At 45.5% G+C, this 24674-nt stretch overlaps 3 protein-coding genes across 4 annotated transcripts; 1 reads left to right on the top strand and 2 right to left on the bottom strand.

Moving 5' to 3' along the window:
• Positions 1-2968: 2968 nt before the first annotated feature.
• Positions 2969-11270, bottom strand: ERLEC1 (endoplasmic reticulum lectin 1). Its single transcript, XM_039568394.1, has 14 exons — positions 10956-11270; positions 10296-10400; positions 10124-10204; positions 9619-9696; positions 9440-9503; positions 8324-8364; positions 6404-6627; positions 5188-5317; positions 4699-4860; positions 4358-4417; positions 4139-4263; positions 3626-3703; positions 3365-3440; positions 2969-3224 (listed from the first exon to the last, which is right to left on the bottom strand). The coding sequence occupies exons 1-14, from the start codon at positions 11259-11261 to the stop codon at positions 3153-3155; spliced, it is 1602 nt and encodes a 533-aa protein (XP_039424328.1). The 5' UTR covers positions 11262-11270; the 3' UTR covers positions 2969-3152.
• On the top strand, positions 11208-24660 carry ASB3 (ankyrin repeat and SOCS box containing 3). 2 transcript variants are annotated; one of them, XM_010402969.4, is made up of 10 exons: positions 11208-11285; positions 17831-18041; positions 18342-18503; positions 19274-19386; positions 19747-19882; positions 20052-20229; positions 21545-21742; positions 22451-22702; positions 23460-23593; positions 24150-24660. In XM_010402969.4, the coding sequence occupies exons 2-10, from the start codon at positions 17846-17848 to the stop codon at positions 24395-24397; spliced, it is 1617 nt and encodes a 538-aa protein (XP_010401271.2). In that variant the 5' UTR covers positions 11208-11285; positions 17831-17845; the 3' UTR covers positions 24398-24660. The 2 variants fall into 2 exon arrangements, with proteins under 2 accessions (XP_010401271.2, XP_010401269.2); XM_010402967.4 differs by lacking the exon at positions 11208-11285 and adding an exon at positions 14169-14337.
• On the bottom strand, positions 12452-17204 carry CHAC2 (ChaC glutathione specific gamma-glutamylcyclotransferase 2). Its single transcript, XM_010402966.3, has 3 exons — positions 17024-17204; positions 15172-15207; positions 12452-14400 (listed from the first exon to the last, which is right to left on the bottom strand). Exons 1-3 carry the CDS (start codon positions 17156-17158, stop codon positions 14017-14019), a joined length of 555 nt encoding a protein of 184 aa, XP_010401268.1. The 5' UTR covers positions 17159-17204; the 3' UTR covers positions 12452-14016.
• Positions 24661-24674: the final 14 nt, after the last annotated feature.

The raw sequence follows: 24674 nt of genomic DNA, 5'->3' as shown, positions 1-24674 counted from the left end.
CACAGCTAATGGGAACAGAGACGAAGGAATGATCCAGACAAAGCTGACCCTGGCTTCATTCACTCAGAAATTCAGGTTACTTGTGCTATTACCCCATGCTGATGACCAAAGTCACTCAAACTCCTCATAACCATGAAATGACATCAACTGTAACTTCACCTTTGCCTCTCCCTCAAATAAAATAATATAAAAACTGCTTGAGTGGGGTGGGAGGTCAGAGGAGAGGCCATCACACATCCTGGGGTCAGTTGATGCCCCACAGGGACACCTGGGTAAGAAACTCTTAGTAATTATCTGGAGCTTTCACTGGGGTTACAGCTTGCCTTTATATCACTCCCAATTTTTTTTCCCCACTCTTACACAATCACCAGTGGCCGGAAAACTCCCAGCAGCCCAGAGGCCCCTCTGGCCAGCCCTGGGGGCTGGAAAAACCAAGGTGGTTTGTGCTGTCTGATCTGACCGGCACTTTCCTGCTGCGGCAGGTTCTGGGAATTGCCCTGCAGTCATCTGTTCTTCAGGCAGATTCCAACCTGCTTTGATAACAGGGACAGGAAATTCCTAAGTTGGAATATGTCAGGAGAAATTTTTGCTCCTGCTGTCAGTGTGGGGTGAGCCCCTGCAGTTGGACAAGTCTCCATCTCAATACAGTGCTGCTGCTTGTGAACCTCCAGCTGTTCTTCCCTTTGGGAAGATGGAACAACTACAGGGCCAACAAAATCCCAGGGAGAGTCAGTCATGGCTGGAAAAGACAAAGTAAAAAAGACAATTTTTTGGTACAATCACAGTTATTCCACCAATTCTCTGCACTGGAATTATTCTGTCATTTGTTTCATCCAACACCCTCTTGGTGTATTTTTTTTTTTTTTAAAGCAACCTCTTATTTTGGGGATTGAGGGAAGAGCAGGACACGAGACAGGTCTGAGTGAGCAAGGAAGGTCCACACCACGTGGCCAAGAGCAGGACCAGTGATTTCATTCCCAAAACAGGTCATGTGCCACTTGTTCTGTCTCTCTCTGCAGGGAAAGGTTTTTTGTGCACTGGAAATGTGATTTAAAGGAGGAGATCTGAACCTGCACAGGAGCTGCTCAAATCCAAAGAGGATCAGCACCAGCTTTGAGGAGACCAAACCCCACAGGAGCTTCTCTTATTAAGGTGGGCTTGGATTTAGGTGCTGGATGACAATGTAAGATATTTATGACCTGGAAATGGACTTGTCTGTGGGAAGCAGCTCTACCTCCTGAAGGTGTAGGAGCAAACTTAAGTCAGCTCTTGGTCAGGAAGGGATGGGAGAGGAGGGGGAGCAAAGCATGATCCCTCTGGAGGTGGATGTGGGTGCTGGGGCAGGAATAGCTGTGAGCATGGAGCTTCCTGCACCAGGGGAAGCCGAGACTGAGGAACACGTGTTTGGCAAGAGCCTGCTTGCTCACATCACGGCAAAAGCTGCTGTTGGGGGGCACCAGGTGCTGTGACTGCTGAGTCAGGGATGTGCTTCCCCCTCCCGCCAGGGAGTTCCCTCCGTTGCAGGGAATTCTGACATCCCACAAAATAACTATTCTTGGCTTGCCCTCTGAGCTAATCCCCACAAGGAGGGATGTGCAGGAAGGGTGGGTATGTTGGGTTCCCTTCCTTGGCACAGCCTGAGGGATGCTGAGGCTGCCCAGAGCTGGGTGGCTCCAGCCTTTCGTCAGGGCAGCCTTGAGCCAAAATAAAACCATTCCAAGGGATCGTGCAGGTCTGGAGCCATAACAAGAGGATCCAGCCAGCCCCTTGCACAGGCAGCAGGTGAAATGCTTTCATCTTTTCCTACTCTGTGTTGGCTGCTGATGCCTCTGGCAGACACGACAGGATGCCTCATGAGATTGGTCCAGCTGTGACTGTTGAGGGGAGTAAAGGAGGAAAGTTAAGGATCTGAAGTCTGGAGAACTTTGGTTTTAATGTCTTCTCTTTCTAAAGGTTCCTGGATTAAAACTTTGTGCTTGTTTAGCTAATGCTTCACAGGAAGGCTGGGAACAGGGGAATCTGGGTACAAGACTTTTCTGGGGGAAACAATCTATGTAAAAGACTCTTTCTTCCCCTTTTCCAGCTCCCTCTGTCACCTTGCTGAGCCTCAGAAATCAGGATATGAGCAAGAAAAATGACTGCCAATTTAACTGCCAAATCATGCTGCTGCTGCTGTTTAGGTTTTCTGCTTGGTGAGACACTAAACAGGTTCTGTTGCAACAGTCTAGCCGCTCAGGGGAGTATTTTGGGCATTATCTGTCCACTCATCTGCCATGTGGGTGGCAGGTCCTGCCCCACAGCCATTAGAAATTCCTGGGCCTTGCATAAAGGCTGCAGAAAAGAGGAAGTGTGGTGGGCACATGGAAGTGACCGACAGGCACAGACCGGACACTGTTGCTACAGCCCCAAATGTCCAAGGCTCTGCTGGGTGTTGGCCATTACAAACTTTTTCAAAAATATAACATAAGTCCACTTCAGCTCCTGTCAGCAGTATTTCAACTTATCTGAGCCCTCCCACTTCTAGGAATGTCTAGTGCCAGCAGATTAAAACTTCCCAAATGTTCTTTGTGAGGTACACACACTACAGGGAACTGGACCTGGTGGCAGGAAGAATGTTCAGCAAAATAATTATATGAAAATGAACCCTACGGTGTTAAATAAATAAATGGAATGTCCTGGGAAGCAGCCCAGAAATAGCAGCTGAAGAGGGGTGAGGTGCAGTGACAGGAGAATACAATTCCCAGCAGTCAGAGTGAGGTAACATTGGTGTTTGGAGAAAGCAGGAACAGTAGGAGAATCATGAGTGGTGTTGTGGCTCCTGCACGAAGTGTTGGCTTCACCTTTTCCTTCTGTTTGCAGCTGAACTCCTCCCTTGAAGCTTCAGGTTTTTTTGTGCCTTTTCTGAGTTGAGTTTACACCTTAATGATGCCACTGACGAGGGGGGAATGTGTCACACACGAGCCAGGCAGGAAGTGCAAGACAAGGTTTTAATCATTAAAAGTTTATCAATAAGCTCTTATATACACATAGTTATACACAAAGTGGTTCACAAGTCCCTCAGCTTGGAGAGCTGTGCTGGTGAGGCCTTTGTCAGCTCACAGACACTGTTCCCATGGGAATGCCAGGATCTGGCCTTGGGGGCTTTGCTGTCCTCAGCTGGGCACTGAGAGGAGCCCGTATTCATCTGCTGTATCCAGGATTTTACAGATCACTGGAGACTCCACCTGGAACAGAGAGACCAAACCATGAACTCAGCACTGCAGGAATCTTGGGAAGAGTCACTGGGAGAAAGGGGCCACCTTAAACATAGAACTGGAGATGTGCTGTACTCCCAGCCCTGACCTCAGGCTGTGTCCGTACGTACCCCAAGGATGTATTGGCAAGAATGAGGCTCCAACATGTAAATGGTCACAGCATGAGGGGAGTCAGATTCTTTACATCTGAAAATAGAGGAGAAATTGGGGGGGTTGGTAGGCAATAAGCACAAAGTAACACATGTATTTCACTGCTGTCTGCAGCATTTTATTAACAGATACTGCCTTCTGAGCTTTGTGACAACAGCAGCAGCTTTCCCCTCTGACCCAGGAAACAGACACAAAACATCACTTTGTAAAAGTTCACTTACTTCAACTTCACAGTCACCTGCCTTGGCTTGTCTGTCAAGTCACAAACATCTCCATTTCCATAGAAATGAGACACCATCCTGCCACAAAAGATCAGAATGGAAGAGTGTGGAAGTATTAAACACAATTTTTAAGCAGGCAGCTCAGTGGTGCAATCCAGCACCTCATCATTGGTTGAGTGTTTAATATACAAACCAATAGTAACAGATACACTATTATACTACACTAGATATTATTATACTATTATACTATATATTATACTATATAACTATTACACTGTTACAAACAGCAATAGGCTGTATTGCAGTTACTGCAGAAGGAAAGTGTTGCTCAGTGTTGGAAGATTTTTCTCTGTGTCATATCCAAAGTGCTGAATTCCTCATTTGTGATGTTGACTGGGGGGTGAATCTGAACATACTCCTCTTGGCAGTTTATTTCATCTGTTAACAACCCGAATTTCACAGGAGTGGGCCCTGTGTCCCAAGTGTGAGAGCAGGGCAGAGCCTGGTTGGTACCTGACTGTCTGGGTGCCGTCCTCTCGCAGGTAGAAGGTCCTGGCTGCATTCTTCCTCGACCACTCGATGTGCTCCTCCTTGCTCCACGTACCCACCACCACAGAGGTCTTGCCACTTTCTTTATCCTAGAACAGGAAAAGCTGATCACTCCACCCTGTCCAGAGGATTGTATTTTCTTAACAGGAACTTAAAGGAACTAACAGAACTCTTTGAACACACCTCGTGGTACTGGTGAACGTATTTGCCATAGCAGAATTCGTATTTCCACCAGCCAACGCCCTGGGGAGAAGAACAACCTCAGTGTTAAAAAGAACCAAACACAACCCCTAAAACAAACCCATCCTTTTCCCCCCAGACCCTAAACCAGCTGTTTCAGCTGTAAAACTCGGTATCTATTAGTTTATGAAAATCCATCACAGCTAATTCCGTTACCTGCTTTCATTTCACTGTCTGCTCAAATAAATTGAATTTCAACAGAAAAGTTCAATATAAAAATTAAACAAATGCATAAATTAGGATGTATTCCACATAGCTTTATTCCACATGGCTTTGCTGCTCACCCCATGGAAGCAGTAGGAACCACTGAGGAATTCCTTGATGAGCTGCTCGTCGGTCAGCTTGGAGATGTGGGTTGTCCCCACTGTTAACAGCTGGTGGCTCCCAACAGCCACAGGCTTGTGGATGGAAGAGAATTTCTCTTCTTTTGTTGAAGGCATTTCTTCCTGCAATTAAAGGATACAATTAAGTCCCCTGCAAAGTCTTACAAGTTACATGAACTTACTGAACACTGAATCAATTTTGGCACAGATTCAATTTTGACACTGAATCTGTTTTGGTCAATTTTAGCTGAAAGAAAATTCCAGTCAAAACCTTCACACATTTGTGAACTGTAGGCTACAGAGGCTACAAAATTTTAAGTTAGTAGCCCACACTTGCTCTGTTTTCCTTCCAAAGTTTCAACAAGTTTAATGAAAGACTGCCACCATCTTATAAAATGTGTTGAACAGGGAAAACAAAGATTTATCTATTTAAAATGAAACAAATCCTACCTCCTTAACCCTCCTAAAAGGCATCTTCAGCATTTCCTGCTGTTTCTCCAGCTGTTCCAGGTTGTGGGGTTTAAGTGGGGATCCTGGCAGGGACTGGCAGAAGATGTCATTCACAGGGGAAGCCCTGAACCTGCCCAGCAAGGTAAGAACAAGTCACTGTTACATCTTCAAGCACAGAAATCAGTTCAGTGCTCTGAGTGTCTGGATCTGCTGCTGCTCAGGTGGTGCAGGTGCATCCCTGGATGAGACGCCAGGTGTAGAGGGAAAGCCCTGGAGGCTGAGGCACTGCTTGGGGGTGCTTTGGGAACACATGACAGGAAGAAAGGGCATTAGACTTGAAATTTGGGTTGTGATCCCTGTGGTGACACTGGGCAGCACTGCCAGGCTGCCACCTCCACATTTCCTTATTTACCAAGGTGACGTAAGAGGGGGAATGATGATCCTGTGCGTTTATTTTAAGAGTTTCCTGCTGGTGGCCAGGGACTCTTCCATGCCTGCCCTTGGGAAGGAGGCAGCAGCTCTGGATTGTATCTTTATCAAGCAACAGAACAAGTTGCCTGTGCACTTTCTGTGTTTTTCTCCCTACTGCTACAGAGGCTTAGAAGACTCACCCAGTAAACAGACAACAGTGCCAAGTGCAGCAGATAACAGAGTATGACCAAACTCATCCACATGAGAAAATTTACAGTGGAGACCAAACATTTACAATAGCAGCACTTAGTAACTCCAACTGCCAAGTGTTTCCAAAATGCAGGATTTTGCCTTCAGACTCTGTGGCCTGTTTCAGATCAGTGATAAAATACTCCCTTGTTCCAACATCTGTGTAAATCCATGACTCCCATCCATTATCTCCCCTTGTCTGTATGGCACATTCCCTTTGCAGTTCTCTTTACACCCCCTGGAAGGCCCAAAGACTCAGGGGATCCCTCAGATACATGGCACAGTTCAGGGAAGGGGAGGAAACAAGAACCCTACACTTGATTTTTGGAAAATAATACTGAAATTGTGAATTCTCCATATGGAAATGGCTTCTGGAGAGCTCCTCATGTTGGGAGGAGCTAAAATCGAGGTTAAGGTTATGGCTGGAGAAGGTACTTTTGGTTTTGTAGACTTTTAAAGTGTACACACATGGTATCTGCAGTCTTCAAATACCATGAAGATGATCCCTCAAGAAATGACAACGTAAGAGGAGACAGAAGTGTTCTGGGCACTGTACCTGTACTTGGGGTGGTTGCACAGCAGCGGGGTCAGGATCACCACCTCGTATTCACAGGTGGTGACTTCTGCTACGGAGAGGATCTCGTGCTTGGCCTCGGGGTGGCAGATGTACATCACTGTGCTGGACCTGGGCAGGTTCTGCCTCAGGCTGCAGGGTGTGCCATTGCCCAGCTCCACGGGGTAGTAGGGCGTCATCTGCCCTTCGATGTTTTTTGTGGGGATCTGGGTGAGGGAAAGCAACAGATCATAACCACAGGAAAGCTCCCGAGACTCTTCTGAAACAAAAAATGTTATTCCTGAGTGCAGAGCCAGTATGACTGGGTTAAAATCAGACCCTGTGTAGCTGTTTCTGCAACATCCAGACCTGTCCTGGTGTTCACCCAGACTGGGTCTGCCAGGCTCATCACCTGCAACACCAGACCCTAAAGAATCCAAAACCATCCTTGCAAAGTCATCCTGGCACCTGCACTACACCTCTCATCGTTCCCAGCTCCAGGCTGTTCCTTATTCAGAGGATCCCACACCACCCATGGCTGTGGCTAACAAAGTTAAGGGTGTACACAAAGTAAATCCCACTTTTTCACACTTTTAAGTCAGCTCTCTTCAGGTTTGTTCCTTTGTGTTTCATCCAACTCTCTCTTTAAGAGATTAATTCCCTGAAGCGGTAAAGTCTCTTATCTTGGAAGCAGCTGGAGTTCCAGGGTTCCCAAAGTGCCCAAACCCACAAGCTGACCCTTTTTTACCCGTGTTGCTTGAGCTACTGAAGGTTTTCAGAGCTGAACAGACAGGGCTCTATGCTAAAAGACAAGAGGTGCCTTCTGGGGTCAGGACACTCCAGGGATCTGGGACCTTTCTGTCCCTCACCTGCTTTGGCTTTCAAGCCGCGTCACCCTGTCCCAGGCCACTGACTCCTCCCAGAAACTGCTCCACCATGAGTGAAGACATTCATGAGATTAAAGAGCCAACATGCCCCTTCCTGATAAGAGATTCCAGGAAATCCTGACATGGCAAGTGCATCATAAATACTGTCCAAGAAAAAGGCAATAAAAGACCTAATTTCCTCTGAAGCTGAAGGAAAAAAAGCTGCACTGGAAAACACTTTGTTTTCCTGGCTTTCCAAGAGGCACAGCTGTCACATTCTGCCCCCACACAACCTCCAAAATGCTCCTCAGGCCTGGGTATTGCTGAGATCACTGGACAACCACCACCCTGGGCTGTTCCAGGAGCACAGACACAAAAACTTCATTTCAGCATGAAAATGAAGGGGAACTGGCAGTAAGGTCAAACCTGCTCTCACTAATTCCAAACTCCAGCGTGCTTCAGGTATTCCCATTGTTTTGCTATAGAGTCAGCAACTCAGAATTGAGTTTTGGGGCCTAAACAAGTGGGGAAGTCCTCTAAGGGGAAAGGGAAGCACAGAGTTTTATGGGATGGGTCAGCAAGTCAGCTCCATCTCTTAGGGATTTTGTGCTGTAGGGCTTTGTTAAGTGTAAGTAAGTCATTTGAGTAGCAAGACTAAACAGATTTTCTGAGCTGGGACTGATAATTAAGAGCAAGAGAAGTGCAGTTCAGGAACAGTTTCATTTCTTGATACTCATTTTGGGAGGAGACTAATTACATCATCTTATGATTAGATTGGATATTAGGAAGAAATTCTTCCCTGTGAGGGTGGGGAGGCCCTGGCACAGGGTGCCCAGAGAAGCTGTGGCTGCCCCTGGATCCCTGGAAGTGTCCAAGGCCAGGCTGGATGAGGGCTGGAGCAACCTGGGATAGTGGAAGGTGTCCCTGCCCATGGCAGGGGGTGGCACTGGGTATCTTTGAGGTCCCTTCCAACACAGACCATTCTGGGATTCTATGATCATACATAAATTGCCTCCTCTACTGATGGCAGAAGTTAAAATGGATGTTTTTCACTTGCCTCTTTTGCACCGTCTTTGGAATTTTCCTTCTCTTCTTGATCTAGGGAATAATTAAGAATGAGGTAAGTTTGTGCACTTGAAATAGAATGAAATTTTATACAGAGAAGCTTTTCTGGTTTGTGTATTTGCTGGTGCTTTATACACTGCCAAGAGCCACTCGCAGGTGCGAAAGAGGAAAGAAAGAAAATAACCACTGGTCTGAGGCCCAGAGCAAACAGAGCAAAATACACACCAGTTCATCACAAAACCACCTGGAGTTGGTAGGACGGGCCAAATCCAGCCCTGACACCAAGGCAGGGCTGGAGAACACGTCACTGTAGCTGTTTGGGAAGGGTGGGAATTGGACAGGAGACAGGCAGGTGCTTTGGAAGGAGCATGAGCTGCTGGACAGGAAGCAGGGAAAGGACACAGGACACATAGTCTGGCAGCTAAGCAGGAAGGGCAACAGCCTGACAGACTGAGCTATGGCGACCTGAAGAACCATCACACGTCAGCATCCAGCCCCACAAAACTGGTGAGTCGAATCAAACATTCTGTGCTCTGTACAGCAGCACAACGAGGCACCCCTGCGCAGCCGCTGCACCCACTCACCCAGACAGGCCAAACACGGCAGGTTCTGAAGCCCTGTTTCTTCCCAGGACTCAGATCCCTAACTGAGGGCTGCAGCTGGGGATCCAGGAATGGGATGAAAAGCACTACATTCCCCCCAAAAGACTGTAGGATTCCAGTTAATTGCTTCCAAGAAAACACTGGTGCCCATTTTCTACACACTAGCCTGGAATGAAACAAACACCCCAGCCTAGGTGATGTTTTGCTGTTCTGTTTCTGTTCTTTCCATCAACTCTGAATGAACACTTAGTCTGTGGATTTGAAAGACCTCTTCGAACTAATTTACAGCCAAAACGTGCTCCAGAAATCAATTATTCTGAACTGTTCTTTGAGTTTGGGACTCAGCAACCTGATTTCCACCAAAGTCCCACTCTAGGCACTTGAGTGTTTCTAAAGATCTGCACCAGGTTCCCTCCCTAAAAAAAGCTCTCAAACTGGTCAGACTGGAATAATTAAAACCCAAAAATATCATTAACATCAGCAGAATGAAATCATCTAAAACACACCTGGTTCTGACAATGGGTTCTTCATTATCATATTCCCCAGGTAGTATTCCTGGATGTTTATTTTCTACAATCAAAACAAACATCAGTTACCACCTTCCAAGCTTTTCCAGGGCATTCAAGTCTGCTGGAGGAGTTCAGCAGGAACATGCCAGTGGAGAAAGGGGTTGTGAGCAGCCTACCTGCCCTGTTTCCTTCTCCTCGTGGTACTGACGGATGTGTTTTCCATGGCAGACCTCATAAGTCCAGTAAGATTCAATCTTAGAAATAAAATACATTTTAAAAATTATCTTTATATGTATTTACACACCACAAAACCACCCAAATGTTGAATTTTGCAGCAAACTGCTGGAGCACCCTCAAAAACAAGAGCACAGCCAGTGGTCTCAGTTTTGCCCAAACAAACACAGCAGAGAAAACTTCCCTGACTTTTACACAGATAAAACAAAGGGAAAAAAATAAATTTAAAAAAAAAATAAAAATCCACATTTTTAAATGCTACCACAGCAACCCATTTATCTGAATCCTGACATCTTCAATCACACAGAATTTTGTCAGCAATGTTAAGGCATAAAGTTGTAAAGACCTTGTTTCTTATTAGTATCTCATTTACTACCCTAAACCTTGACATGAACTGGACTGTAACCTTTTAACTGGCATTTAATGAACAAGACAGAGGTAACATACTCTATAGGAACAGCTGCTTTGCTTAAAGAGAGGCTCCAGCAGTTCCCCTGGAGTAGGACCTTTATAGTCCTTTTCTTCTTCCTGCAACAGAAGCATATTTCATGACATTAAAACTTACAATGTAAAGACTCATCTACAGTTTTTATTTACAAAACAACTCGCCTGAACTCACCTCGTTGCCACTGGCTATCAATGGCAGGAGACACTTGTACTTCTCTTTATCCACAGTGGTCATGATGATATAATTGTCCTCCTTGTACAGGACACCCGTCGTTGGCTGAGGAAACAACCAACCCACGGATCAGACAGGCAGGGGGGTTTTTTAATGCTACTTATTAGAAATACCCTTGAATTCTGAGTGGTGCGCCAGAGTATTTCCTGTGATTTAATGGTACCACAAGACTGGGGTTTGGTGGTTAAGCTGACTGGGAGTTGCTTGCTGTCGCCTTGGCTTTGGACCTTCTCCCTCCAGCCACATTCCCGATCCCCTCCAAATCCCTGATCCCCACCATATCATGGATCCCCTCCAGCTGCCCGGTCCCCTCCAGGTCCCCGCGTCCCTCCATGATCCCCTCACTCCTGCTCGCCCATTTCCTCACTCCTGCTCGCCCATTTCAGACCTTTATTGCAGCCCCCAGTCCCAGCCATCCCCCTTCGCCCCCAGCCCTCCCCAAGCCGCTTTCAGCACAGAATCCCGCGGGATTCTCTCCCAGCTGCCGGGCTCCCTCCGGCGGCGGAGCAGCCCCACCCGAGCCCCCCTGTGTGGCGGGGAGGCTCAGACCGCTCCCCGGGCGGAGCGGCCGCGCGGGCCCCGGCCCGGCCCGGTACCGACCAGACTGAGCTCGGTGCCGGGCCAGTTCACCCTGAACGGGATGTCGTCGCTGAGCTGCGGGAGTGCTCGGCCGCCCTCGGCCACCGCCGCCACGGCCGCCAGGAGCCCGCAGAACAGCGCCGGGGCCGGGCAGGGCGGCCGCAGCCCGCAGCCCCTCCGGGGGGCCGGGGCCGGGCTCGGCGGCCGCAGCCCGCAGCCCCTCATGCCGGCCGGCGGCTCCGCCGAGGCCGCACCGCACCGCCGCCACGTCGGCTTCCGGCAGCCGCGATCAACAACCGGGGCAGCGCCCGCCGCCGCCAGCGGCATCCGGGGCAGCGCCCGCCGCCACAGGTGAGGGGCCGGGCGGGCACGGAGCGGGCGGGAGAGCAGCGTGAGGGACTGAGGGAGGGAGGTGTAAGGAGTGTGAGTACGGGAAGGGAGGGAGGAATGGGAGTGAGTGAAGAGTGGGAGTGAGGAGTGTGAGGAAGTGAGTGAGCGACGGAGAAGTGTGAGGGAGTGAGGAATTGGAATGAAGAGTTTGAGAGAATGAGTGTGAGAGAGAAGTGGGAGTGAGGAGTGGGAATGAGGGAGCGAGGGGTGGATGAGGGAGGCGAGTGAGAGGAGGGGGGTAACGAGGGAATGAGTGGGGGGGAATGGGATGCGAGTAATTAACTTTGGTCATTAGTGGCTGCACTAAGGGTTAAAAATAACCAGCAGGTATGAGGTTATAGCGTAAAAGCACTTTAAGGGCTCCTCTGTGTGTGCTTCTCTATACACTTGTATATATGTGTGTATATATATACATATATGTATCTATACACCTGGGAACTCAAGGGGTCCGGCAGCCTTCACATCAGAGCAGGTTAGGCCAGTCCCATCTGATCCATGGGAAACGGAGCAGAGAAACGGTTGAAGAAGGAAAGACAGGAAATTAATTGGCCGTGCTATGGAGAATCCACTCATTACAGAGCCATGGAATCATTCTGCTTGGAAAATACCTTGGAGATCACGGAGTCCAACCCTTAAGTTTGGATTTCCCCCCTCTCTGCATTATCTTCTGTTAACAGTCATGGATGTGGCTGTTGTTTCCCCAAACACTGTTTGGGAACAGATTTAGCAGCGCCTTTGTGTGTGTGGCTGTGCAGTGAAGCCTACAGATCTAAGAATCCGTATTCTCACAAATATAGATCGAGTATAGCCAGTCAGAAAAAAAAAATGAAGCCTAAATGGCCTATAATTTTTGAGGTAACAGATCTGTGAGGTGTTTGGTGGTGACCAAAGCTGGGGCAGAGCAGTGGCTTCAACCCCACACAGCAAGAACAAATACATGTATTATTATATTTCCCATGCTTTAATTAACTCCTGATGTGCCACAGTTTATAGTAGCCCCTGTGTGTTGTCATTGTCAGCCCCAACAGCAGTTTTATAATGAGGTGCAATGAAGACACACCTTGATGTCCATCCTCACATGGACACACTTTAAACATAACATTTCTGGAGATTTCCAACCCCATTAGTCATTGTAATGCCTTTTTATTGCACTGAAGTCATACACACACACACACACACACAGACTGGACCATATATTATTGCAATGTTTATGGATTTGGGAAGCAAATGAACCAACAAAGCCTTGGAGACAATTAAAGAGAGAGAATGTGGAGCTACACAGAATCACAGCATTTAAATAATCAGCGTTTTAAAGAGGGAATCGGCCCTGACGGTTCTGGATCATTACTGAGCACAAGCATCCCCTGCCCGGTTTTAAGGAACAAGGATAAGTCTTTGAGGAAAGAATTTTTGAAAAGGATTTTCAAGAAAGCAGAGAGTGCCATTGCACATTTTTACCTTTACAAATATAAACCAGGAAAATGTAAAGAAGAGAAAGGGTCGACCTTTTTAGGGGAAAAACACATGTTTTTGCAATTACTGATGCAGCATCCAGGCTTCGAGGCTGCTACTAAACACTTAAACATTCCCTGCATGGGAAAACAGGACGGTATGCGGTGTTTGAAACAGGACCTTTCATACCAAGATATAAAAATATACTTTTTAAAAAGTTAATAAAAATAAAAGTTTTGAGAAGCGAGACAAATCCCTGTGAGGATGGATACTCTTTGTGCTGATGGATTGCATCAGGAAGCCTACTGGCCTAGACTGGGGGCTTCCCAACCCTCTCGGGATGTCCATACACACCCCTAAGGTTACTGGAAAGAGGGTTCCTTCCTTAATTACCTTCTGTTGGTGAATCCCTGAAACAGGCTTAAAGTCTGTCCTTGGAGCTGGGATTTTTGAAGAGATGGGGCCACAACAGCATCTGAAGTAACAGAGATGAGAGTTTCTATTCTTGCTGTGTTGTGACTTCAAGTCATGCTCTTAGTTAATTTTGATATTTTGGGGTTATTCTTTAGATTAGGATTAAAAATTAAAACGAGTCACTGATAGGTTATGGCTTGTTTGAGTCAGAGTGCCCAGAGCTTTGGTTTCCAGGGCTTGACATCAGCAGCCAAGGGAAGGAATTATTTCTTTGACAATAAAATAGTTTATCCTCTGCATTTATATAAAGGGTGAAATGAGTAATTCAGTGGCATAACGTCATTTCAGAGAAGCTAAATGTTGATTTAAATGTTCTACTACGCAATTTAGGACAACCACTTAAAATTCTTGCATTGTGGTCTGGAATGACAAGAAACTATCACTTAAATCTATGGGACTTGTCTCTGCATGCTGATTTTGACCTCAAAAACATTCTAAATATTTATTTTAAACCTGAAATAATAATAAAACATGAAGAGAAGTTTAAGTGGTTGTCTTGAGGTGTAGTCTTTGGGTGAAAAGCTAAAACACCAAATTCAAACCTAAACCACTTTCCTCACTCCCCTCTCTCTGGACTCTTAAAGAGTGATTTTGGTAGTTTTGTTTTAAGTGACCAACTCCTATTCTGAATGCAGCATTAATTAAGATATGCAGTATTAATGAGGATAGCCCAGTACAGAGGAACGTTCCTCCCTGTCACACACCCGTGGCCAACAAAACCCGTCCTCTGAAGACGGAACCAGGTCGCTAAAAGCACGAGGTTACTTTATAGACAGTTGAGACTTTGGTGCTTGTTCAAGAGCTCCTTGACCAGTGTCTCTAGGGAGAAGAGGTGCTCATCCACATCCTCTGGCACGAGGCTCCTGATGGAGTTGGCGAGCTCAAACAGGTATTCCGTGTTCCTGCCGCTAGGCCCGGCGGCGCCCAGGATCTGGCGCGCGATGTCCTCGAGTGGCGCGGGGCCCAGGTAGTTGGGGTTGTCGCGGGTGCCGATGTACAGCAGCACGTCGAAGGGCGGCACCGACGCGTCCTTTGGGTAGAAGATGACCGAGGTAGTCCTGTAGCCGCCCTTCTCCCGGAAATCCAGGTAGGCCTTCACTTCTCCTTCCTTCCCAGCTGGTAATCTGTAGGCAACACCCCACACGCACCCCTGGCCGAGGAGAACTGGTTAAGAGAATACTCAGAACATCATTGTATTCAGGCAAAACTTGCAGAAAGCTAGTTTTGTACCCTTCTGCTGCTTTGGCACTGTTTGTAACAGTCCCAAAATACAAGGGCAAATTGATCATCCTCTTTCCTGCTAATGCTGAGGTTTTTCTGACAGAGCAGTTTCTTGTTTTGTTAATAGTTGGAGTAGTAAATAGCCTCAGTGCAGACCACTTAAGGAGCTGGGAAAATGGACACAGAGTTTCTCCCTGACCTCATAAAATCTATGTCTGAAAATTACCAATTTAATGAATGCCCAATTTGAAGGAATTTTGATCAGGTCCCTTCTGTTTAGTGATGGTTTGGCAAGGACCTGAGTGTCACCTACACCTGTTACACACCTGAACTGGTGTGGTATGCTGAGATACCTTCACAATCATGTTAACACCTTGTGAGGCTGAAATTAGAGCAGTTACATTTATCATTCGATGTTTATATCAAATCATGTATATTTGATATATGTTTATATCAAATTCTGCACCTCACAACTGGATAGCCAAAGTGACTATTCCAGAATATACATTCAAATATCCCTGTGGTCATAACAGAGCCAAACTACTTCCAGTTTATTTGAAACAATCAAGAGCCCTTGGTGTAACTCTGGGAAACACTGAGAGAATTTTTCCCTAAAGATAACAGTTAGTTGCTTGTAGAGAAGCAAAAATGAATAAGAGAGTGGAAGTGCAACAGGACATTCTGTACAGCAGTACTGTACCTCAGCATCTTCAACAAGGGTCACAACTCTTCCAGGCTAAAATTTAAAAGAAGAAATTGTCATTCAGTCAGAGGCTTTTGCCCTAAATCATGAGCAAAAAGCAAACCAAAATGAGAAAAAAAAGCAAGGAACAGGAATGAAAGGCTCAGACCACTAATCCAGCACAATTCCAGTAAGGTCCAGATCCAGTATAAACATTTTCTGACAGTAGCTTTTGACAGTCTAGAGAAGCTTTGACGGACAACGTGTTAAATTCTGTGTGGACAGTGCCTGTGACACAAAAGTTAAACTAAAGGCAGTCAGAAATGGGCAGGGTTTGAATGTCCTTGCTTTACATGTGCTGTCCAGACTCAATTCTATTCTTGTTTAAAACCGTGACAATTAATTTAATTAACTACCCTCAAGCAGCCCTTGGAGCCTCACTGGACAGAGGGAGGATACTTTGTAAATGGCTTGTTTTTCCCAGTAAGTTAATTCTTGTAGGAAAAAGTAAGAAGCCAGTTTGTAAATACTGGAAATAAAAGTTGAAATTTGTTGCATAAAACTTTAAAACATAAAACCCGATGTTGAACTACATCTGCAGTTTAAAACTGCTGCTTTTGGCATCAAATTAGTTCTCACCCAGCATGAGCCATTTATTCCTGATCTGACTGATAAAACAAGGCAACAAAGCTACAAGAACACTAAATGATTCCTATTTCCTGAGGCGAAACGAGCCTGTTCCCATGATTCATCACAGATAACTTAAGTGTTCCTTTTGGAAGGTTTTTTCCATAGCCATTGACTTGTGCACTCACAATGGGCCACAAAGACTTTTGTGAATTATGGATTAAAGAGACATTCTGTGGTGGAAAACAACTTTCTTGTCTTTGCCAGAAGTGTCTGTAACTGTAACCTAAATACATTAAATTTCATTTAAATCTAATTTGATTTGATATGAAGGGCAGTGCTGAGGACAACTTCATGTTCAGGTGGGTTGTGTGATGGAGCAAGGATCTGTTTGCCTAAGGAAAGGCAGCATATTTAGTTAATTGCTTTGCAGAGTCCTTGTCTTGCCTGGAACTACCCAAAACAAACATTAAGAAACAAATTACTAAATACTTATTGATCAGAGAAATTAATTACTGTTTGCACTACTGGGGATAATCCTCTGAAAATATTTTTTACATACTGCTAACATGTAATTTACTGTATATTTGTAAGAACTGTTTTTCCTCGTTGCTGTTCTTTAACGTGTGTCAGGGGTGGCTCAAGCTGTGTTATCTTTGAGCTCTGTGCAAGTTATTTTACGGTGTTTGAGGTTCTAACGAGTGTCATTTACATCTGGATGAAACCTTCCACGCAGCAAGCTGTGCTATTTAAAATAATCCTGATGCCTTTTCTCTTTTAAAGCCGTATTCCAGGTTTACAGTGGAGTTACCTGGGTGCAGGTTATACCTTATCCTCACCCCTGTGACTTAAAAATACATGGCATTGGGAATGCTCACTTTGGACTTCTAGTTTCTTTTTCTTGCTGGGTTTTTTCTTCTCTCCTTTTCCAAACTGTGAAGAATTTTAGAACTGTAAGCATTTCCTAATCCGCGAATTTTCATATGAGAGTAAAATAAGTTAAAATACAGTGGGGGGTTACTTAGATCAATAGTTCTGGCTTTTCTGATTCCCTGTGCACAGCCTGACAGCCGCCCCTCACCGAGGGTTAACGCCCTAAATGACCAATCTGGGCATTTCTGAGCCATCTTTAAAGGGAATTGTGTTGTTTGTGGGGTTTTTGGCAGCCCTTGCGGGCAGCTCTGGCCGCGGGGCAGGGCCCGGGCCCGACGCGGCGGCCGCGCTCCCCCCGCCCCCGGCTCACCTTGCCCGGCACCCCGCGGTGGTCGGTGCTGCCCTGCCAGAAGCGTCGGCTGTAGCCCCGGACTCGCCCCACCAGCTTCTCCTGGTAGGGGAAATCCACCTTCCAGATGAGGGAGCCGTAGCCGAACACCCACATGGCGGCCCGGCCCGGCGGGGCCTGCGCAGAGCCGCGGGGCGGCCCCGGGCGAAGGCGGCGGCGGCAGCGGGGCGGCCCCGGTTGGGCTGGGGCGGCTGCGGAGCCTCGCGGGGTTGGCGCTGTGGCGGCTGCCGCGGAGATGTTCATCGGCCCGGACCGCCTTCCCCAACCCCACAAACGACCGTCACCCCCCAAAACCCAGCAGCGACCACATCCCAAACCCACAAACAACCTCCCCAAGCAACCGCCTCGCCCCCCAGTCCTACAAACAACCGCATCGCCCCAAACAACCACCTTGCCCCAAACCCCTCTACCACCTCCCAAACAGCCACCTCTGCCCCCAGACCCCACAAAGAACTACCCCTCGAACCCATAAAACACCATCTCTCCTCCAGCTCCACAACCTCCGCTTAAACCCCCAGCCACCTCCCCAAACACCTTCCAAACAACCACCTCCAAAACAACCACCTTGCCTCAAACCCCACAGCCATCTCCCCTCAAAATCCACAAACCACCTGCCCCAACCCCCCCAAGCTAACTACCCCCCCAAACCACCATCTCCCTACCAACCAAATCCTCTGCACAACAAACAAAACCCCCCTCGTTTATATACTGTACCAACACGCATCTCTCTCTTTTTTTTTTGCCTCCTCTCCTTTCCTCCTCCTGCAGAGTTCCACACCAGGGATGGATTTCACGGAAGCTTATTCCGACCGGTGCTCGGCTGTGGGCCTTGCAGCCAGAGAAGGAAACGTTGAAATACTGAAGGAATTAATTAATCGGGGATACAGCGTTGATGTCCCGGATAACAGGAGGTGGTTGCCCATCCACGAAGCGGCAGCACACAATTCCAGTGATTGCCTGAAGCTGCTCATTGATACAGGTAAGGAAAATCTAATGGGAAATCGTGTGGTTTGCTGCTAAATTACCCTGTCATAGAAGATACAATTTACATAGATTTATCCTGTTCTTGTTTGGGGATTTCGTGTGTGGTTTCACAGCTGCGGTAAAGAGAAGTTGGCGCGGTTCAGTTAATGGGTGATACTTGAGGTGATAACAGCACATTCATGGGTGTTACATAGGCCACACATCTCAAATAACTCTGTTATTTTCTTAAAATGATTGTGTTTTGTAATTCGCTGCTAAATATCCCTTTTTTCCCCGTCATTATACTCCTCTGCAGCTCCATCTGATGACTACATCCACTCAAGGACGTTTGAAGGGCTGTGTGCTCTGCACCTCTCAGCCCGTCACGGCTCTGTGGAATGTCTCCGGGTTCTCCTGGAAGCTGGGGTTGACCTCAACAATGTCACCACTGAATCTGCCACCACCCCACTCTTCCTAGGTGACATGAGCTTTCCTCAAATCCCAAAGAGTTTAAACCCACCAGTTTAAATTCAAGTTTCTCCAAGGTTCAACTCCTTTGCTGCCTGCCACGCTCCATTTTTTTGTAGCCTAAATGCCAGGCTTTAGACTCAGAGGTGGAGTGGGTGTGGAAATGACCTTTTATTTACCGGTGTATCTTCTTAAGACAGTGTTTTCAAACAAAATTACAGAAGCAGATTTGTTTTCTGCATCAAGCACAGAAAAACTTTAGAAGGTACAGGCTGTATGAGGCTGTTTCAAGTCTTTTTTGTTTTTCTAATTCCTCCCTAATTCTTATGTAAAAAGACTTATTTTTGACATTCCTAGTTAGGCAATTAAGGTCTATTATTTTAGCATTTTTTCTATGATTTATGTTTGACATAATTAAATGCTTAAAACTTCAGTTACAGTGAATCCTGAGGGTCTAAATCGTCTGATTAAATATTTTTATTTATGTACTCACCTCTGTACCCAGACATCATGGGTGCCGTGTTACCTTTGTTTCCAAGTCTTTTCCAAGTTTGGGGGAATTTTGGTATCATTTCCATTCTCCAACACTGTTTTGGGGATCTAAATATAAAAGACAAGTAACTATATAATGGGCAAGTTTAAAAAAATTACTATTATTGTTTCAGGATGTTGGCAGTGAGACATTTTGAGCTCTTAAATCCAAATACTTAAATTATTTCTTTTGAAAATTCTTCAATAAGAATTCTTTTTATTTTTTTTTTAACTAATGTTCCATGGAAGCTGTTGAAAATAGACACGCAGAGGTTGTCAAGTTTCTGCTCCAACATGGAGCAAATGTTGAAGGTTCTCATTCTTGGTCTGGATGGAATTCTTTGCACCAAGCTTCCTTTCAGGTAACCTGTGAGCAGATCATATGATTACCATGTAACTGGTGTATTCTGAGGGCTAATTATTTATTTAATGATTATTGCATTTTTGTCACTAATTTTTCCTAACTTACCCTAGCAGTGGTATGCTTGTACTTAAAAATATGTTGGTTTAATGGTTCTAACACCTACAAATGAGTTTTTCATGTAAATGAGCAAAAGTGATCAATTTGAACTTGTCTAATTTCTTTTACCGTTAATTTTTCAGTGCATGTTCAGAATATTGAATATATTGTGGGTTCTATTATTTCTATTTGGAACATGTGGGGAAAAACCAGATCATGTAATCTTGCTTTCCTGCTGGTTAAGAATACATATTTGTTTCAGGGTTCCACGGAGATTATGCAAATGCTCCTGGAGAAAGGGGCCAGCAAGGACTGTCGGGATGACTTTGGAATTACCCCTCTGTTTGTGGCTGCTCAGTATGGCCGGCTGGAGAGTCTGCGGCTGCTTCTGTCCCATGGTAACCACGATCCTTCATTTCCCTTGCTGCTTCCAGCAACTCTTACTAAATGCAAGTTTGAATAGTAGAGGTTCTATTTCCTTTTTGCTGCAGAAAACTTGCTGAGTTTGAAGCCATCCTGTGAAAATTAATGACTGATGGATGTGACTTTGGTTTTGTTTTGTGTCAGGTGCAGATGTCAACTGCCAGGCCAAGGACAGGGCCACTCCCCTGCTGATTGCTGCGCAGGAGGGACACCTGGATTGCGTGGAGCTGCTGCTGGCAGCAGGGGCAGACCCAAACCTCTACTGCAACGAGGATAACTGGCAGTTACCCATTAATGCAGCAGCTGAGATGGGCCATGCAAAGTAGGTGCTTGCAAAGGCATTCAGACAGAAGGTCCTGGTCACACAGATCTGATCCCCAAAGGAGGAAGTTCAGCCTTAAAGGGGAGAAAAATTGAGTGTTCAAACTGATCTGTAGTTTAGAAGTCCTGATTATTTTCGTATTTTAAATGTCTCTTAGGAGTTTCTTCCACACTCACAGGGAGTAGGTTTAGATAGAATAGTAGAGAAAAATGCTTCCCTGTGAGGGTGATGAGGCCCTGGCACAGGTTGCCCAGAGAAGCTGTGGCTGCCCCATCCCTGGAAGTGTTCCAGGCTAGGTTGGATGGGGCTTGGAGCAACCTGGGATAGTGGAAGGTGTCCCTGCCCATGGCAGGGGGTGGAACTGGATCACCTTTGTAGTCCCTTGCAACCCCAAACATTCTGTGATTATGTGATTTTTAATTCAGCATCTAACCTGGGTTTGATCCGTATCCTAGAGAGTTTAAAGGGTTTTCCACAGTGCTGAACCAGATATCAATTCACTCCATGGCCATATTACTTTTCCTTTTAAAAGTATAAGTAACAATGTTATACATTATACATGACTTGAACAGCTGCTAATTACAATTACATTCCTAACCATTAAGTAGCAGAAGTAATTCTATGCAAATTGAATTAACTGAACCAGCCAGAAAAATCAAAGCCACAAAACAGTTTCTTTAGTCCTTCCAGAGATGCATTTGTAGCTTTGCTCAGTTTCAGAGGTACAATTCAGTTCCAGAGCAGAGAGCCAAGAGTGGAAGGAAGTTTTGGGAGTAGACCACTGGGGAGAAGCATCTCTCAGGAACTCCATGATTCTCACGTGTGACAGCATTTAAATATATAAATGATGATGCATCACTGGCAACCCTTAAGCAGCACCAGTAATTTCCAGCAGCAGAGGAACTTGTGTTTGTCACTAATGTGATGTGGCCTGGGGTGTGAGCTGTAAACAGAAGGATTTTTCTCTTTCATAGAACTAGGAATTCATTTCATTTGCAACTCACATTTCCAGTGTGCTTCCAAACTTCCTTGGAGTTGGGATTTAATGTGTGGTGGTGTTGTGCTGCTGTAAAAAGAATTGTTGGATTGTAGGAAGTAGCTGCCCCTGGTTTGGTTTCAAATACTTCTTTTCCATCCTAAATCCATCCCAAAGCACGTTTGCCAGGGGTCTGTGTATGAATTATAAAGCTGCAAACTCAAGAGTGAAAAACGACTATTTTCTTCCAAAGCTGCAATGACCCTGTGAAAAGCTGACCATGTGTTTAAGATTAATCCTTGCCTAAGATCAGAAAACAGTGGTTTTAAATATCTGCAGGATACTGGAGTTGCTGATTCCAATCACTGACCGGATTTGTGACAAGGGCGAGGGCAAAGTGAGCCCCGTGTATTCCGCGCTCTATGGCGGGTACGGGGAGTGCCTGGAAATGCTGCTTGAGCAGGGCTTCAGCCCAGATGCTCAGGAATGCCTGGATTTCGACTGCAGGTCCCCCATGTGTATGATCTTCCAAAAGCAGTAAGTAACCTCTTCTATTTTGAAATTATATTCGCTTTAACTAACTTACTTTAGACATGCAATTTCCTGCCTTTCTCCCTCAATTGCTGTCTATCATATAATATTTTTCCAGAATTCCAGTGTGTTCCCCCTTTGCAAGCACTCCTCATTAATATTCCTCCTTGGGAATGTTAATGTGGAGTCCTGGAATGTGGCTCATGTGCTGCATTAAGGAAAACCTCTTCAAAAAAGGCTTTTGAATCCTCTCAGATTTTAACAGATTATTCCTTGTACATGGGTTGAAATTTATTTATGGTGTAGGTGCTGCCATTTCCCTTAATGAGGTTTGTTAGTAGTGAATGTAGTTCGTGGCATGCTCCTAGAAGCTGCCTTTAAAAATCCTTGGACACCATTTTTCTCTTTCTGTCCTGGTGTTGCTTTATAATAAATAAATTAGGAAGGGATGCAGAGCAGGTGGCTGCTGAACTGTCCTGTGAATGAGGCAGATAACGTGTCACCACTTCTATGAGGTAATGTGCCATCTAAGCACTAAAAAGCAACACTAATTATCAGTCATCATCTCCGTCCTTATCCTGTTACCTTGTTGCAACAGGTAATGACAAAAGGATTTTAATACAAACATTTTAAAATGTTTTATTAGAGACAGATGTAAAAAGTGCTTCCTGAGGGAGAACTCATGGGATGCACTGTTCCTTCTCCTGCTCACAGGTACTATCAGTTCATTGATGTTCTCCTGAAATACGGGATCACCCTGCGTGGGATTAACTTGGCACACTGCCTGTGCCATAAGAAGTTTGCTCTGTTCCGGCGCTTCCTGAGGCTGGGCTGTTCCCTGCCCTCAGAGGAGGAATTAACGGACTTCATCCACTACAGCAGCACGGTGCAGAAGGAATACAAGGAGTGGCTGCCCTGTCTGCTCCTGGCTGGCTTCAACCCCGTGAATTTCATGTGCAGGTTCTGGTAAGCAGGGAGCCTTGCCTTTATTGACTTAAAGGTCTCCTGCTAATGTGCAAAGTTGCTACTGAAGGAGGGCTTTCACAGGATGGCCCTTGACAATCAGTTGCCACCATCAGGAATGGGAGGGGTTGTGGAAAGTCTGAAATAAATCATTCACACGTCATGTCTGGGGGCAGCAAAACAGTTTTATTTAGGAAGAATGCCAGACTGGAAATTGCCTTTTTCTAGGGTAGCAATACAGCATCACTTCCCAAATTTATTTTGAACATCTCTTATTAATCCCCAAATTTAGCTGCAAGTTTTGTGTGTGTGATACTTCAATACAGCCATGCTAAGAAGAAATTCCAATGGGAGAAATAGCTCAGGAGGGATGGGAAACAAATGGGAAGTGATGCTGGGCCAAGGCTGGGAGGAGAGGAAACGGATGCAGTTTGAGACTGTTTTGTTTAACACAATGTGGCAAAAATTCCAGTCAGATTTTTTAAAATTGTTATTTTTATTGAAGTTTTTCTACATACAAATAACTTGTAGCTTGGTGATATTTTCTATTTAATTGGGCACTACATGATTAAACTTAATATTTAGAGTTATGAAATATTTGTATTTTCTGCAGGCTGTAGTAAACACACTTGAAGTTTGCAGCTCAGTGACTGAACAAATCTCACTGTCCTTGTGTATCACATGTGATGCTTTTTGGTCTTTTATTCTGTAATCCACAAATACTTTTAAAAGGTATTTTAGGGGAGTTTTTGTTATGCAGGATTTTCTCCATGAGCGAGGATGTCCTTAATTTCATCCTGGAGTTCATGAATTGGAGCAGACTTCCTCCAGTTGTGGAGCAACACCTTTCCCAATACAGGGAGAAGTTCACTTGGACTTCCAAGAGCCATTTTGGTAAGAAATACAGACAGGAAAATGATGTCTCCAGGTATCCAGCTTCCAGGCTGCAGGTGGGGAGATTTAGTGGAAGATGACAATATGACTTAGTTATGTTTTATTTTTTTAATTTGATTTGTATTTCCAATGAAGCATCTGTCCTGTTTTGTAGGCATTGGACAGTAATTAAATACAAACCATAAAAAATGTAATCAAAATGTGACCAGGCAAAAAGCTTCAATTGGTTGTGCGGGAATTTTTCATAGTTCAGCCTTCAGAAAAGCAGGTCGTGTTATGTGACTGAAAAACTGCACTTTGTTAATTATTCTTTGTGTCTTTGTTAATTATTCCTTCCAAAGAAAATTCTTTAAAAGGGTCTGTAATAATTTTTAAGTTGTTCAAGTGATAATGTCATTTAATACTACTTCCTTTGGAATGTTTGAAACTAATGAGGATGTTTTTGGAGTTAAAAAAAAAAAAAAAGGTGCGGGGGTTATTTGGGGCAATTGAGATTAGTAAATATATTAGTGTTTTAAGAGCTGCTCTGTGTTTGACTTGGGGTTTCATTTTCCAGCCTTCCTTCCTTCCCTGTCTCACCTGTGCCGCCTGGAGATCCGGTCCCTGCTGGGGAGCGAGCGCCTGCGCTCGGAGCGTGTGATCCGGGAATTGCCGCTGCCAGCCTGCCTCCAGGACTACCTGCTCTACCTGGATGTGCTGAGAGCCAACACTGTCCCAGATGCAGAGGACTCCCTGGAGCAGAGAGAGGAGGGAGCTCCTTCCAGTCACTCCGAGGCTGAGGATATGGAGGAGGGACACCAGTAACACCAGTGCTCGGTGACGGCGGTGCCAGTGCCTGGACTCCGCAGCTGCAGGTTTTGTAATGGGAATCAGGAGACACGGGTGGAGAACTGCTGTAAATATCTGTTGTAATCATTCTTTTCACGCTGTAGTTTTATACGACATCTAGAAATTTCCTAGGAGTTCTGTGATTTACTTGTTTAAAATCTGTTGTAGCTTTCTAAGCAAACATATTCTGTTTCTTTTCTAACTCTTGGGGAGTAAAATGAGCTTGTTCAGTGAACACACCTTACAGAGTAGT

The sequence above is a fragment of the Corvus cornix genome, chromosome 3, assembly GCF_000738735.6.
Source record: "Corvus cornix cornix isolate S_Up_H32 chromosome 3, ASM73873v5, whole genome shotgun sequence".
In the NCBI taxonomy this organism is placed as follows: domain Eukaryota; kingdom Metazoa; phylum Chordata; class Aves; order Passeriformes; family Corvidae; genus Corvus; species Corvus cornix.
This window is presented reverse-complemented; position numbering and strand designations above follow the sequence as displayed.